This window comes from Clarias gariepinus, chromosome 1, assembly GCF_024256425.1.
Source record: "Clarias gariepinus isolate MV-2021 ecotype Netherlands chromosome 1, CGAR_prim_01v2, whole genome shotgun sequence".
NCBI classification, from domain to species: Eukaryota; Metazoa; Chordata; class Actinopteri; order Siluriformes; family Clariidae; genus Clarias; species Clarias gariepinus.
The window spans coordinates 44,791,343-44,806,771 of NC_071100.1; the positions used below are offsets into that span (position 1 = coordinate 44,791,343).

At 40.3% G+C, this 15,429-nt stretch overlaps 1 protein-coding gene across 1 annotated transcript in view; it reads right to left on the bottom strand.

Annotated features, from left to right (window-relative positions):
* Positions 1-4,739: 4,739 nt before the first annotated feature.
* The window catches only part of lamc1 (laminin, gamma 1), a 63,122-nt gene continuing 52,432 nt past the window's right edge, over positions 4,740-15,429 (bottom strand). The window contains exons 13-28 of the mRNA XM_053493484.1: positions 15,182-15,370; positions 14,824-15,069; positions 14,481-14,634; positions 14,253-14,395; positions 13,986-14,164; positions 12,081-12,234; positions 11,780-11,985; positions 11,607-11,686; positions 11,382-11,519; positions 11,157-11,301; positions 10,927-11,076; positions 9,608-9,722; positions 8,647-8,846; positions 8,390-8,548; positions 6,977-7,076; positions 4,740-6,884 (exon numbers count right to left, since the gene is read on the bottom strand). Of these exons, the coding sequence (XP_053349459.1) occupies positions 6,628-6,884; positions 6,977-7,076; positions 8,390-8,548; positions 8,647-8,846; positions 9,608-9,722; positions 10,927-11,076; positions 11,157-11,301; positions 11,382-11,519; positions 11,607-11,686; positions 11,780-11,985; positions 12,081-12,234; positions 13,986-14,164; positions 14,253-14,395; positions 14,481-14,634; positions 14,824-15,069; positions 15,182-15,370 (2,615 nt within the window). The 3' untranslated portion in view covers positions 4,740-6,627. The remainder of the gene's footprint in view (positions 6,885-6,976; positions 7,077-8,389; positions 8,549-8,646; positions 8,847-9,607; positions 9,723-10,926; positions 11,077-11,156; positions 11,302-11,381; positions 11,520-11,606; positions 11,687-11,779; positions 11,986-12,080; positions 12,235-13,985; positions 14,165-14,252; positions 14,396-14,480; positions 14,635-14,823; positions 15,070-15,181; positions 15,371-15,429) is intronic.

The following is a 15,429-nucleotide window of genomic DNA, read 5'->3' on the forward strand; positions in this document are numbered from 1 at the left end:
AAACTGAATGGCGGCACGATGGTGAAGTGTTTAGCACTGTCGCCATGCAACTTTCGGGTTCGATTCCCAGCCAGGCTCGATTGGCGTCTCTGTGTGCATGGAGTTTGCATGTTCTCCCCGTGCTTGGTGGGTTTCCTCCGGGTACTCCGTTTCCTCCCAAAGACATGCAGGTTAGGCTATTGGTGTTCCCAAAATTGGGAGAGTACTGTAGAGTGTGTGTGCCCTGCGATGGATTGACAAACTGTCCAGAGTATACCCCGTCTTGTGCCCTAAGCCCTCTGGGATAGGCTCCAGGTCCCCACAACCCTGAATACAGGATAAAGCGTTATAGAAGATGAGTGAGTGAGTACATGAACTGACACAAGCATTTATTATCAGTGTAGTTAAACATATGTAACATACAGCACATTAAATAAACTGAAAAACAACAACAACAACAGCATAATTATACATTTTATAATTTAATAAAGTACATTAGATTTTACTTCCCCATATGTTTAAGCTATGAGTTGTGTGATATAATTCTCAGGAAACATATATACTAAACTGTACATTTTCGTGTCATTGGCATGTTAGCCTAAATACATATTTTTACCTTTATTTATTATTAACTTTTACATGGTATTGAATGTAGCAGGCTTCTAAATGGGTGGCACAGTGGTGTAGTGGTTAGCACTGTCGCCTTGCACCTCCATGGACCGAGTTCGATTCCTGTCTCTAAGTCTCCCGGGATAGGCTCCAGGTCCCCGCCACCCTGAATACAGTATAAGGCGGGATAGAAGATGAGTGAGTGAGTGAGGCTTTTAAATGAGCTAAGATATGTTCTGGGTTTAATTCCCTCAGGGTCTATGTGCATGGAGTTTGCATAGTCTCCACATGCTTGGTGGATTTCATCCCAAAGACATACAGATTAAGCTAATTGCACGTAGTGTGTGACTGTTGATTGGATGTCCTACCGCATCTGTAAAGAAGGGAATAAATACAATGATCACCACTGGCCTCTATGGTCCCTAGTTGGACTACAGAGGTTTCTAAATGGATGGATGAAATCAGACCCAACGGATCTCCAGGTCCTTTTAGAGTAATCTCTTTTAAAAATTTATTAACCTTGAATTGGGTTATGAACTGTCCAACACATCATAAAAAAAACCTTGGAGGATAGTGTAGTATTAGGACATGGGGTTGCTTCAGTTGCTCTGGTCTAGGCTCAGCAACGTTATGTGACAATAAAATGAAGTCAGCTGACAAGCTAAATGTACTGAATGACCAGGTTATTACATGTATGGAGTTTTTGGTCGCTGATGCTTCGACCATATTTCAAAAGAGTGGTTCCGTGATCATGAGGAATCATTTTCACACATGTTTTAAACAAATAACCATCTTGGAGCATGCATATTATTTTTATTTTTGTTTTTATTTATTTATTACAGTTTTATTTCCAGTACAGTTTTGTCCATTGGACAATGTTTACGACATAGTAAATGAGAGTGAGAGAGAGTGTGTGTGTGTGTGTGTGTGAGAGAGAGAGAGAGAGAGAGAGAGGTAATGTATGTCTTGGTTGTTATGCTACATTAAGCAACATTAATCTTTAATTATAATAAGTGGTTTATAATGTGCTAAAAAACATCTCACAGAAGCAGGATTCAAAAACACAAAAGAAACTGCAGGGAAACCTATATAAACTGATAAGTACTGAAGGAAAAGTTGATGTAAGGGTAACATACAGCATGCTGATAGATACAAAGAGAATTAAAGCTGCGTTTGAAATGAAAAACTCAACATGAAGCAATTCTTAATTTGTGTAAAGGGTGTAATTTGAATACTGACATGGCATAACTTGCGATGGATTGGCACCGTGTCCAAGGTGTACCAGGGCCTCATGTACCTAAGTCTCCTGGGAAAGGCTTCAGGCCCCCTGCGACCCTGTAAACAGGATAAAGCGGTATAGACGACGAGTGAGTGACATTGCATGAATAAATGTGCAAATATTGTTCATCATTAGATTTGGCACAATATAGACCGTAATGCATATTTGTGTTACATGTTTGGTTTGTTATTATACATGTACAGCCACACCTAGAATTATAAGAGAGATGAGGGAAAGTTGCCAGCTAATCAGGATAAAGACATAGCCTGCAGCAAGGAAAGAAATTCCAGCTGGGTGAAAAAAATAATGCAACACCAAAGGCTGTGATTTCATTCCCGTGCAGAAGAAGCTACGCCCTGAGTGTCAAACATCAGAGTCAGAGTCTAACGTACTTTAGACATGGGCTGAGTCAGAGGTTTCCAGGCATACCCAAACACATACACACAGCCACGCCTTGCCCGGTTTGAACACACCGTGCCGCACCTGAACTTCACCTCACACACACTCACACACACCGCACTCATGGAGTGTCCCGAGTCACATCCTGTCCAGATCTATCCTGTCAATACCACACCCTGCATAAACACACGTCTCACACACGACTCGCCTTTCTGTGTACCATAGTTTAAAGCCAAGCTCTTATACATACATGATTTAGCCTGTACCATTCACTGTTTGTGTTTTAACAGCGATAAAGGACAAGGATACAAGAAACAACCTGTCTAGCTGAAATAGAAAATCTGAGCTCAAATGGATGCTGAAAAATTACCAAGTACAAATAGCTCATGATTAATACCATGTCAGGTTTGTGACACAAACGTCAGGGAACATTCAACATTCCGTGTATCACATGGTGAATTTCATTACACTTTTTATAGACTAATGGTCATATATTTAATGGCTCTTTGAACAGGGAAATCTTTATGCAGAATGACTAGACTAGCATGTTCATGAAACCCTTTATTTAAATTAATGTAAATGACTTGGAGGAATAAGTGGTGTACAGTCTGCAAAGACCAAAAATGGAACAATAATGGCCCTTGTGATGTGTGTTACAGGCTTTTTTAGCCGAATCCAGTAGAAACACAGCCTGCGGCTAGTCATAACCATGACAAGATAACCATACCTGCTGAGTCAGAGATTAGACTGTGCAGCTCATTATGATTAATGCTTAACACCAGTGATTTTGTTCAACAGTCCTATTTTGTAGCTGCTATAATCGATCTAGCCAAATCCGGTGACCCATTCATCTAGAATCACGTATAAACAAGCAGCCAGCACTTAGCAACCGAAAGAACATGGCAAAAACACAACTCTTTCTAGAAGTAGATGTCTTCTCAAAATTTATTATGGATTAAAAAGAGAATTAGGCAAAAAAATTAAGGAGCCAAGGGTGATGCCCAATACAATGCTTCCATCACCATGCTTCACTTTGAGGATGGTGTTCTTGGGGTGTTGAAATGTGTTTGGTCTCCACCAATTATAGCTTTTTTTTTAGCCATAGCCAAAATGTTCACACCAGAGAACCATTTAAACCATTTTTTAGACAAATGTACTGTATATGGCTCATTGGTCTACCACAATGTCTAGCTTTATAGTGTCCAGGCTACTGAGATGTTCTGTGAACAGCTCCTTCCATTTGACCTAAGTGACTCTACAGCATATTCATTCATGGAAGTCACAGATGTTTGGTGGTTGTGCCAAATTCTTCCCAACTTCAAATGAATTTAATAAGGGTATTTAAAATATGGAATGTTTGACCTTGTTTCCCCTTGGGGACCAATAAAGTCTGTCAGTCAGTAGGTAAGTAAATTTGTAATTAAATTCAAGTGAGTCAATTTGTCTGTCTAGAAATTTATTGCTTTTTTTTTTTTTTTTTTTTACAGAATTTCATCCAGGACTGTTTTTGCCATCTCCATAGTGTTCATGATTTCATGGTGTTACTCATTTCTTTAGGTATGTTCTCCTGAGAACTTGAGCCTTCCAAGCACACAGGTCGACTTCATTTCAATAATTTCAATGTGATTTCTGGTTTTTAACAGTTTTGCTGCAAAATTATTTAAGAGAGTTCACAATGATGAGGGTGCTTATGAGTGTTCAAGTCAACCAGGGACTTCTGATTGTAAAGAATAACAATAAGAGTAGAAACTCCCATTATTTCTTTTAAATAAGCCCCTGCTTCACTACTGCTTGGACACCATCAACATAGAAAGTTTCTTCAGTAGACCATGACCAAGACCATGATCAGACTGGCCTCCCAGGAACTCTTTCAAGGCCCAAACCTGTACTGTAATGTGCAAGTGGTGTTGGTAAACACTTGTGTGTACAGTTTCCACAGATAGATGAATCTTTTCCACAAGTTGGCGGCACGATAAATGTTGATTTCCAAGGATCAGGTGCTCGGCTCGATGAATGGCGACTACAGTGGGCTCTTGGGGCACCTCGGCAGGGATTGTCTTTCATGGATGTAAGGCCTAGTTTAAAGCGTTTGCACCATTCAAATTTTTTAGTGCGGCTCATTATTGTACTGTTTGCGGTCTTCTATAATTGTCAATCAGCACTATGCTTTCAATCACAAGAAATTTCATCGTAAGTCCTGATTTCACTTGACTGCATCTCTAACAAATGATACAGATTATACAAACTGCATAAGTTCTTATATATATATATAGTGTAACTTATGCAGGAGGCCAAGAAATATATGGTTTTAATATTTAGATTTGCATTTTTTGTGCAAATTTTTGTCACATTTTACAGAAGAAAAGAAGGAATTAATAACTCTCCCATTGTGTAGTTAAGGTGTGAAAAGTGAATCAGTGCTGTCTAGACGAGTCGGTGACTAACAATTAAATGATGAACATGACCACACACATTATCAGGTCCGGAAATAACCACTGTTTATTATTCAAATGTTATAAGCACACGAGTGACAAACTGGAGTTTCTCAGGCCCTTTCGAGTGTGTGGTGTGTGTCTAAAGAGTGCCTTGAAGATGAACAGAGCAAAGCTGGAGTTTAAAGCCAAGCTAAAGACTGCAAGCAGCACACACCCACATACTGAAGAACAGCTTTAAAAAAAATACTTGTTACATTAAAAATACTGTTGTACATATACATATAGCTGTGTACATGTTGCACTCGTGTCCACATTGGTAAGGCGAGAGGTTTCGAGGAAGCGTTCACCAGATAATATACAAAAAAGGAGAAGAGAGGAGTGTCAGAGCCGTTAAAGACTTCCGACCAGAAATGAGGTGTTAATAATAATAATAATAATAATAAAAATTTCTCTGAGGCGCTGTATCTGTAGTGGAGTGTGTAATACTCTTCTTCAACAGCTTGTATAAAAAATAAAATTGCATGGTGTGTGCACATCATTATAACAAGTCATGGAAACCGTGGGCTGACCATCTTCTCCAGCAGTTAACGCACAAAACACACATCATATCTGCTAAAATGGTCACGTGACCAGCTTGATGGTGAAACACTTTTCTTGAAATGTTAGACATAGTGTACATATTTAGGGAGTTTTAGTTATAGAAGTGTTGCTTACGAAAGCATTATATCTTTTTTTTTTCTGTTTTTTTTATTATTATTTATTAACCACCCGCTGAGAATAAAACACAATTAAAATAAATGACAGCGCTATAAGGGAGAAAAAAAAATAGCCATGTATACAAGCAAGCATATTATATACCACAGGACTTATATATAAATTTATATATTATGAAGGTGGAGATTTTAGCTGATTATCTCTTGTGAAATAACCTACAGCTGGCTGGGTGGCGGTGGAGTTTTAATAAAATCAGCCATTCTTGAAACATTTAAGAATATATTTACACAAAAAAAAAAAAAAATCCTCACTCTATATCATTATAATAATAATAATAATAATTAAAAAAAACATTCACACAAAAATATAACATTTGAAATAATTATTAGCACCAGTGTATCAGATAAGTCTTGCTACGCAAATGTACAAAGTTGCATAGTGTTGGATTTCTGCCTTGAAAAATAAAAACGCTATCGTGTGATTCGCAGGACACTTGTAAGTAAATAAGCAGCAGCTTTTATTAAAAAAAAAAAAAAAAAAAACGGCGTTGTAGTGTTGTACAATAATTACGTGAAATGTGTTTAGACCGCTGAGCTGAGCGTGACGTGAAGTTAACGTGAAGTCTGAATCTACACCGCATTTGTGTGTCGCGAGACAGGACGTGATGAGCTGAATACTGAACTGGAGGAGTGTAGCGCGCGTTACTGACTCTCTCTCCACGGCCACTGAGAGCTCGCTGGTGTCTAGGACTTCGAGAAAGAGAGAGAGAGAGAGAGAGAAAGTAAGAAGAGGCAGATTACAAAGAAAACAGCAAACAAGATTCCTTCACTGTCCGTTTTCTGAACCGATGGTAAATATCTGGAGTTATAAAGTTAAGTGTTGGATAGTAGCTTACAAAAAAAAAAAAAAAAAAAAAAAACTGCTTCATGGCACTGAGAGTGTAGGCAGGATGGAGGTGGTGCGGTCAGGTCACACAACTCGAGAAGCCACCTCTCCAAGCCTGTCTTCTCACACGGTAGTATGATTGCATATCTGCGAGTGTCTGGGCTTTTATGATTAAAAAAAAAAAAAAATGCTGTCAGTGATGAATAAGAAGACACAGCTAAAACAAACAGAGATTTTGGTAAAGGATGGGATCTTGGCCCAAATGTTAGATAACGACAGGTGTGTGTGTGTGTGTTTATGGGGGGGATGAGAGGATGAGCGAAGAGGTTAAGGCCGCTCTAGAGACGGCGTGTTGAAGCAGCCCGCTGGCAGCGTGTTCTTGATGTCGTTGAGGTTGGTGATGTCGGCGCGGATCTCGCGGATCTGCCTGTCGTAATCGTTGATCATGTCCTCCTGGCTCTTGGCCATGTCGTTCAGCTCCTTCAGCTTCCTGTCCAAGTCGCTGCCTGCCATCTTGTCCTTGGCCTCCTTCAGGGATCTGTCGATCTGGTCCAGCTTGCTCAGATCCACCTTGTCAATGTTGCCTGCGTGGACGAACACACACAGAGGCAGCGTTAAAATAGGATCAAATTAATCTTTGAGTGAAAATGAAGAGAACGCTGTACGGCGAGCTCACCCAGGTGGCCGAGTAGCTCTGTGATCATGTTGAGCACGGTGCGGACGGAGTTCTTGGCCTTGCGGGCGTTTTCTTCTGCTTCCTTCGCGTTGTCTGATGCCTGTGGATGAGATGCACCATGTGGATGTGACACTTGGTCAGATCTGACGCGTATTATTACCTCACTACTGCCTTCTTCAGAATAGCAATTAAAATGCATTAATGCATGAATTTACATTTCTACTTAAGAAAAAGTACAAACATAATGGGTTTCAAAAAGGTATCAAAAGTACTGAGCTTGCATTAGCTTGCTGTAGCTTACAAGTCATAAATGAATGTATCCCTCTCTCTCTCTCACACATTTTCAAATAATACACACCACTGATGTTATCTAATGCAACACCTTGTGCAAATGTAGTGAAGTAGAAAGTACAGATATCTGTCGTAAGATGTAAAAAAAAAAAAAAGATATGCGAAAACTGTTCTTAAGTACTTACTTTCCAATTCGGACTACAATGGTCCTCAGCTTATTCATGTGTGTATTATATATATATATATATATATATATATATATATATATATTTGAAATTATTACATACTGTATACAGGGTCTCCCAAAGAATTGGACATAATTTTGTAGACAACAACATACTCGATTTGCGCTCAAATCATCTAAAATTTTTAACGAGATGTGAAAAATTAACTAAGTTTAATGTTTTACATATAATTCGATGTCGCAACAGAAAATTGACAATGAGGAATTGGAAAAGCGTCCTGTTTTTTTCAGTGATGAGGCCACGTTTTACATTTGTGGAGGAAGAAAATCCCCATGATACAGTTGAGCACATGAATGGCTCGCAAAAAGTAAAGTGACTACTGACTTGACGCGTGTCGTGTTAATATTAACCATTTGTGAAATCGGTTATAAAATCTATATTCATTTGAATGTTGTCGAAATTTTTATAAATCTTTGATTTTTTTTTAACCATGAAACCTATTTGATTTCGTTTGCATACGGCATGTAGTTACTCAGATATTCATATTTCAAATGATGACAAATGTTTTGGCACCCAATTTAATTTTATTAATAATTTTACCCTCTAATTATTTCTTAATATTTTTTCACACCTTGTGAGTTATATGTTGTATAATCTGTGAACTGTCTGCTGTAATATTACAATTTCCCTTTGGGGTTAGCAACATACTCTCTCTCTCTCTCTCTCTCTCTCTCTCGGTCTCTAGATGTCTAGTGGGATTTTGTTTAAAAAAAAAAAAAAAAAAAAAGAACTACTAGCATCCCATCACTAACAAAAACAATAACACCACGAGTGACTAGACAGTCTATTAGATTATTCTCTAAAACCAAAATCACTCCAGTGTTCAGTCATGTCTCATGTTACGTGTATCCGTGTTTCAGAAACACTGGAGACTTACCATAGAAGCCATCATCATGTCCTGCATCGCCTCTTCTTTCTTCTTCTCCAGCTCCTTCTCTGCGTCCGTCAGTTGCTTCATCATGTCCATCACGTCCTTGTCCAGATCCATCGTGTCGTTAAAGGCTTTTTCTGCATCAGCTTTGGTTTTAGCTGAACCCTGCTCGGGAGAATGAGAAAGCGGTTACTGTGTGTTACTGTGTGTGTGTGATATCACCTCGAGCATGAACTCGGTCCTATCTGACCACCAGCGGATACCTTCTGGACGTTGCTGGCGATTTTCTCAGCGTCCTCTGCTTTGGACTTGGCATCTTTGGCGTCGGCCGCCGCGTTGCCGAGGGCCGCCTCAGCCTGGCGGGTTTTCTCGTTGGCTGCATTGATTGTCTCGTTGATTTGTGGGATACGTTTCAAAGCCTCCTCCGCTGTGGTCTTGTTGTCGTTCACTCTCCTGTCGAAGTCTGCAGAGAGACGAGAACATCATAAGTCTAGTCACGCAAATTGAATGGTGCAATCTTGAGAGGAATGTCTTTAGGGAATTTGAATTATATAGCTTTATAATTTTGAGGTTAAGGATGTGTACTGAAATAAGACGTGATTTTTCAAATGGATTCGGATCAGAATAGCAGAATAGACCCAGCGTCTGTTTCTGACCTCCTGAGTTAGTTTTTACATGTATATTTAAAATACATATACTGTATATATGTTTTTTCTATAAACCATTTTTTTTTTCTAAAGCGTTTTGCTCCCTTTATCCTGAGGATGCAACATCAGATCATTTGAAACACAAAATTTGGCGCAGGTCTGTCAAACCCACCCATTTTCTAACTGGATTTGGGGCTGGGGTATATGGGATAAGGGGTAGGCCAAGAGACCCAACAGCGGCGAACTGGCATTAACGAGGCGCAAACCAGAGCCTCCACTGCTTCATTTATAAATATAAGAAATATTTCAATGCAACAGTCATGAGGTCCAAGACAAGATTATGAAACATTTTTCCAGGACTTATGATGAATTATAGTGGGTTAGGGGTAGCTCAGTGGTTGTGATCTATCCATCATGCAAGTGTTACAGTGTGGAGCCAACAGATGGCGCTCTAAACCAGCTGAATGTTCTGTGATCGAAACTTACGGTAAAAACTGAATTTTGAATATCAATAAACTAAACACACACACACACACACACAAAAACACCTTATTTACCACGAGCAATCCTCATTTACCTCGGAGGTTGTTGAGAATGTCTTTTGCCTCCTGGTATGTGGACAGGCCTTTCTTAGCTGCCTCCTCTGCCAGGGCCTTGGCTGCATCTGCCCGCGCCAGCAACTGATCCGCTGTCTGAACAGAAGACAATAAAATAAAGTCAAATAAACTTAAATAAAAAAATAAAAAACAAACTGAATAAGTAAAGGATGAAATCTTGATGATTTATCCGTGTAATTAAAGACAGTAAAGACATTTCACTGATCTGTTCAACTATAATTATAGGGACGAGGAAATGAAATAAAACCTGAAGGAGCAGCGAAATGAAAGCATGACTTTTGATTTAATCTGCCAGGATCATTTTACACAGCCAGGGTGTGGGTCCATGCAGTGTAATCTTCTTGCTGTAAAGTGTGTGTGTGTGTGTGTGTGTGTGTGTGTGTGTGTGTGTTCAGGGCTCAGCTCTTTCATTACTGTGACATTTCACTCAGGTATAATAGGTCGAGACTGCAGAATAAAAGATTCATCATCTTTCATCACTTTTAAACCCGGACCTCCCTGCAGCCTTCCACAGAACCGTGCCGAGTTTAAACACTAATTATCACTAATGCGCAAAACCGGATGCAGACATAAGTGGTGGCTGAGAGTTTATATAAACGTACGATATGAGAATCAAAAGTGAATTAGCAGGAAGCAAGGATGAAAGGAAAGAAAGAAACCCAGCAAGACAGAAACAAGAAGAAAAAAAAAAGATAGATGATAGGAAGCAAGGATGAAAGAGAGAAAGAAAGAAAATTAATAGATAAAAAAAGAAATAGGACAAATAAAGGGGGAAAGAAAAACAAAGCAATGAACTAATGTAAGGATGATAAAGTAATAAAAGTAATAATAATTACTTTATATATAATATACAATTAATGTTATTAATTATATTAATATAAATGAATGATGTATAGTTAATATAAATATTAATAAATTATAACAAATGGAGGAAATAAAACACGGATGAAGCAAGGAGGAAGAAAGAAAAAGGAAAGCTGGTAGGAAAAAGAAATAAAGAAGGAAAAAAGAAAAGATAAAGCAGGAAAAGGAGGAAAGAAAGAATAATAAAAAAAGGACGTTAAATATATGTTTGAAACAGACAAAAAGAAAAACAGGACATAAAGCAAGGAAGAAAGGAAGAAATGAAGGAAAAAAAGAGAAGAAGAAAGAAGACATAAAAGAAGCAAAGAACAAAGAATAAGGCAAGGAAAAAAAGAGAAAGAGGAAAAAAAAATGAAAGAAAGGAAAAGAAAAAAAAAGAAAAGGAAGGAATAAAGAAGGAAAGAAAAAAAAGGACCTGCTGCTCGGTCTTGCCCTTCTCCAGCAGCCGGCGGACATCGTTCTCTTTGTCTCGTAAGTCTTCTCTTAGATCGTTGTAGTCCTTCTCAGTTTTATCGATCAGCTTGTCCAGGTCAGACGCCTCCTTCTTTATCTTATTGGCTTCGTCCTGAAAGTTATCCATCGTTATTAACACTTCAAAAACCTTTCAGCTCAAACCTTAAACTCTACGATAACCAGCGTCTCTACCTCGAGTGATTTGATGTCGAGCGGAGGCAGGCTGGTCAGGTTAGCGTAGATCCTCATAGCCTTGTCTCCTGCTTCGACTGCTTCAGATTGTACCTTATTGGCCTGTTTCTCCAGGTTCTTCGCCAGATCCTTGGCCTCGTTGTACCTGCAGAAGTGTTACATTTCGTGAAGAGCACCGCGTGTACAGAGATTCGCACTTTAATCTCACTGTATAAAGACACGTACTTCTGGTTCAGATCTTCGATGTCCTTGTTGATCTTGTTCTCGCCGTCCAGCGTCTTCATCAGCAGGTTGTAGGCTTTAGTCGAAGTGTCGTTGGCGTCCTTTGCGATCTTCTCGATCTGATCTGCGTCTGCCTTATGCCTAAAGAAAATGAAACAAGGCAAGTGAGGTACTATTCAGATGGGGTAAGATTTGTAGGTGCAAGCTGTCCTAACTTTTTTTTCTTACTTCTCAGCCAGTCTGCGGGCTTCCTCAGCCAGGAGCGTCATGTTGTTCGGCTCTCCGGTGGTTGTCGGGATTTTAATATCCTGGTACAATGAGGGAAAACGTTCATTACATCACCACATCAGTCCACAAGCAGCGATTAACCTTAACTCATGCTGTCTTCTAAAACATCTTACCACTTTGCTGATGGCGTCCTTCGCCTTGTCCAGCTCCTCTCGCGCCCGCTCGATGAGTTTCTCAGTCTCGCTCACTCTACCGCGTGCCTTGTCTGCCAAGTTTCCGGTGTCCTCCACCGTGTTCCTGATGTTCTGCAGGCGGTTCCACTGCGTCGTCAGCGTGTTGTTGACGCTCTTAAGACGATCCAGGAGGTCCTTGTCTACTTCTGCAGCAGATAAACAAGACACGCGGAGTTAGCGCCGAGGGGAGACTTGGAAATTTTTAGTTAAACAGGACATGAGCGAGATCGTGTGGCGCTACCTTTGCTGGCCTGAGCCTCCTCCAGTAAATCCATGATGGTTTTCTCAGCTTCCTTCAGGCGGTCTTCGAAGGCTTTGTCGCTGACGGTATCCTGGCTGCCCAAGTTGTCGATCAGATTCTGCAAGTCATGGAGCTTCTGTCTCTGCTGGTTCACCTGTGTAACAAACACAAAAACAAAAAAAAAAGATTCTTAGGTGCCCTGCATTAAAAAAAAAATAATTATTATTATTTATGAAGTGTGAAGACATGTAAAGACATCATTACATATTGGATCTTAAAAGCTAAACAAGTTTGAAGTTCCCAAATTTTTCAAATTTATACCTCAAGAACATTTTGCCAGATAGTTGCCTCGGCATACGAAGCATTTCCGGCATACGAGTGACCAAATCGATCATGCGTGCCTCTATTAAAACGTGTTTATGTCAGTGGAAAGCCAAGCAAAGCGAATTTATAATTTTTTTTGTATTTTGTTAAATATTTAATGAGGACATGGCACCATGCCTTTTAAGGAAGTTAGCAAGGACGGTAGCAAGAAGAAAACGGTCACTTTCAGCTTTGTTTTTGAAGCAAAGGGTGCCAAGAGAAAGAAGATTAGAATTATTGGATAAAAACGGATAAATGAGGTTTAATGTATATTTGTATATTTTACTTCATTTACACGTCTTTTTTAAATGTTTTTTTTTTTAATGCAGGAAATATGATTATAGTGTTGGAAATTAGTAATATTGGTAATTATTTTCTGGTGGCTGAAACGGATTATCTGCATTTACATTATTTTCTTTGTTAAAATGTGTTTTGCAATACGAAATTTCATCTTAACGCTGTCAAACCGTGTTAAGTGCGATTCCAAACTGCAGAGAGTGAAACTACTCAGTTCAAAGGGAACTAAAATGTTGTAGGGAACAAATGTACATTGGGTTAGAAGTGAGAAATTTCCCATCAGACACTGTGCCTCGCTGGAGCGTGTAAAAAAAAAAAGGAGCTATTACTATTATATCTATTACTATTATTAAAGAGAACAGCATAATATTAATAGAAATCAATTTTTCTTTAATTTAATCAAATAATTTCAGCTAGTAATCTGTAGAAAATATTTTCTCTCGACATATTATATTTATTATAATAAATAATTTATTTACGACTTGTACACATTTCATTAGTATATTTTATAACGGTACTAGTTTCCGTTTCAATATTTAATTTCTATAGTGTGAAATTCCCAATACAGCAGCGACGGGTATCTGTAACGCACGGAGGAAGTGACGTGACGTTGCAGGGTGTTTTAAATGTTATGGAGGAGCACAGGGAGCACCTTCTGAAGTCCACTGTGGAACGGGACACAGCAACATGAGTCTGCGCTATAATGGATTTTGTTTAATTTTCCATACTACGGCGGCCACATAATATGTGCAGATACAGATGATACACATCAGATCTCTTGTAGTATTCACAAACAAGAACAACCTCCAGAGTTTACAGTTTACGCACCTAGCGAGCAAACAGACGGAAGCAAATTGGCAGATTATTTTAAATAACGGGATTGAATAACCAATCTGTACGGTCATGGTGAGCAGAAAAGCAAATCAGAACAGCATCAGAGCATTTCAGGTTTTATTCCTATCAGCCAGGAAGCTGAACCCTAAAAACTGGACATCTGACCTTCATCGGCTGTGTATGAATGTTCTTCTGAGCCAGTGTCAGTGAGCCTCTATAATAAGATACTTCACTATCACTTTGTAACACTCTGCCACTTTGTATAACTTTCTAAAGACTTCACAAAAACAAGTAGTTAAATGTTTGTGGGGTTTAGCAGATAACCTGATTTGATCTTGGAATTGATCACAGCTGGAATCTTTAATTCCATCTATTTAATCGTTCTCTTCTCTAGCCTCGGACGGGTCTTACCTTGTCCCTCACAAGACTGTAGCAGTTGGGACACTGTTGGCAGCCAGAAACGGAGCGGTTGTAGAAATAGTTCTCCTCACACATATTGCATCGAGTCCCGATGAAGCCGGGGCGACACTCGCAGCGCCCGTCGTCTCTGCACTGAGCCGTGCGCGAGCCCTCGGGGTCGCATTCACAGGCTGTGAAAAGAGACGAGAGTAACACGATGACTGGGACGCTCGCTTAAGAACAGAATCTCTGGAATAATAACGGAATAAAGTCTCTTACGTTTGCATCCAGACGAGCTGAAGCCGAAGAAGTTGACTTCGCAGCGATCGCAGTGCTGACCCGTGACCCCGGGCTGACACTCGCACTGGCCGCTCGCGATGTCGCACTGCCCGTTAACGGAGCCGACAGGGTTGCAGTTGCACCTAAAGACCGAGCATTTATTAGAAAAAAACAGAATTGCAGAAAATTGAAACGGCGTCACTGTTAATGTGAGGCGGGTCGAGTTACCGTTGGCAGCCTTCTCCGCTCTGCAGGTTGTAATAGCCGGGCTCGCAGGCGCTGCAGTCTCGGTTGATGACGTGAGGGTGACATTCGCACTGCCCCGTGACCATCATGCAGTTATGGGCTCCGTTCACCGTTCCGTACTGGGAGCACGCACAAGCTATGGAGGAGAGAGTCGCGGGTCAGAAATTCTTCTCCCATACAATTCACTCTGTTAACTTAATCGGTTTAAGTATTTAAGATTGCGCAATAATGTTAACCCACTCACGAGTTTACCAAAAAACAGGGAGGAAACAATCCTTGTCCATGTGCTGGTTTAAATAAAAGCGGCGGCTCCGAAGGTACTCACGCTTGCACTTTTCCGCCGGGTTGCTAGACAAGGCGTTGCCATAGAAACCATCTTTGCAGCGATCACAGAAAAAGCCGTTGGTGTTGTAGATGCACTTGAGGCACTCGCCGCTATCGCGGTCACAGTTACCCACGGCATTGGGGTCGATGTTGTTGTTGCAGTTGCACGCGCGGCACGGCCTCATGGGACCGTTACTACCGAGCGGGTCGCCGAAGAATCCGTCGTCGCACAGCTCACAGCGTCTCCCTGGGCACAGACGTGAAATCATTAGGATCTACTGACTAGGTTTTAAACTTAGCAAAATATAGTAAAAAATTAAATAATGAGCCTGGAATCCTCTCAGTTTTGAAGGCCGTACCCGTAGTGCCGAGCGGGCAGTTGGTGCACACCACCTCATTGGTTCTGGGTACGATAGCGCAGGTGGCTCCAGCAGGACACGGGCACGGTTTACAATCAGAAGTCGAACCCGCTGTGGCGTCGCCATAGAAACCGTCCTTACACCTCTCGCAGCTCATGCCAGCGGTATTGTCCTGGCAGTCACACATTCCTATTAAAAAAAAAAATAATAACAATTATACAAAATGAGATAATGTGGCCACCAGGACG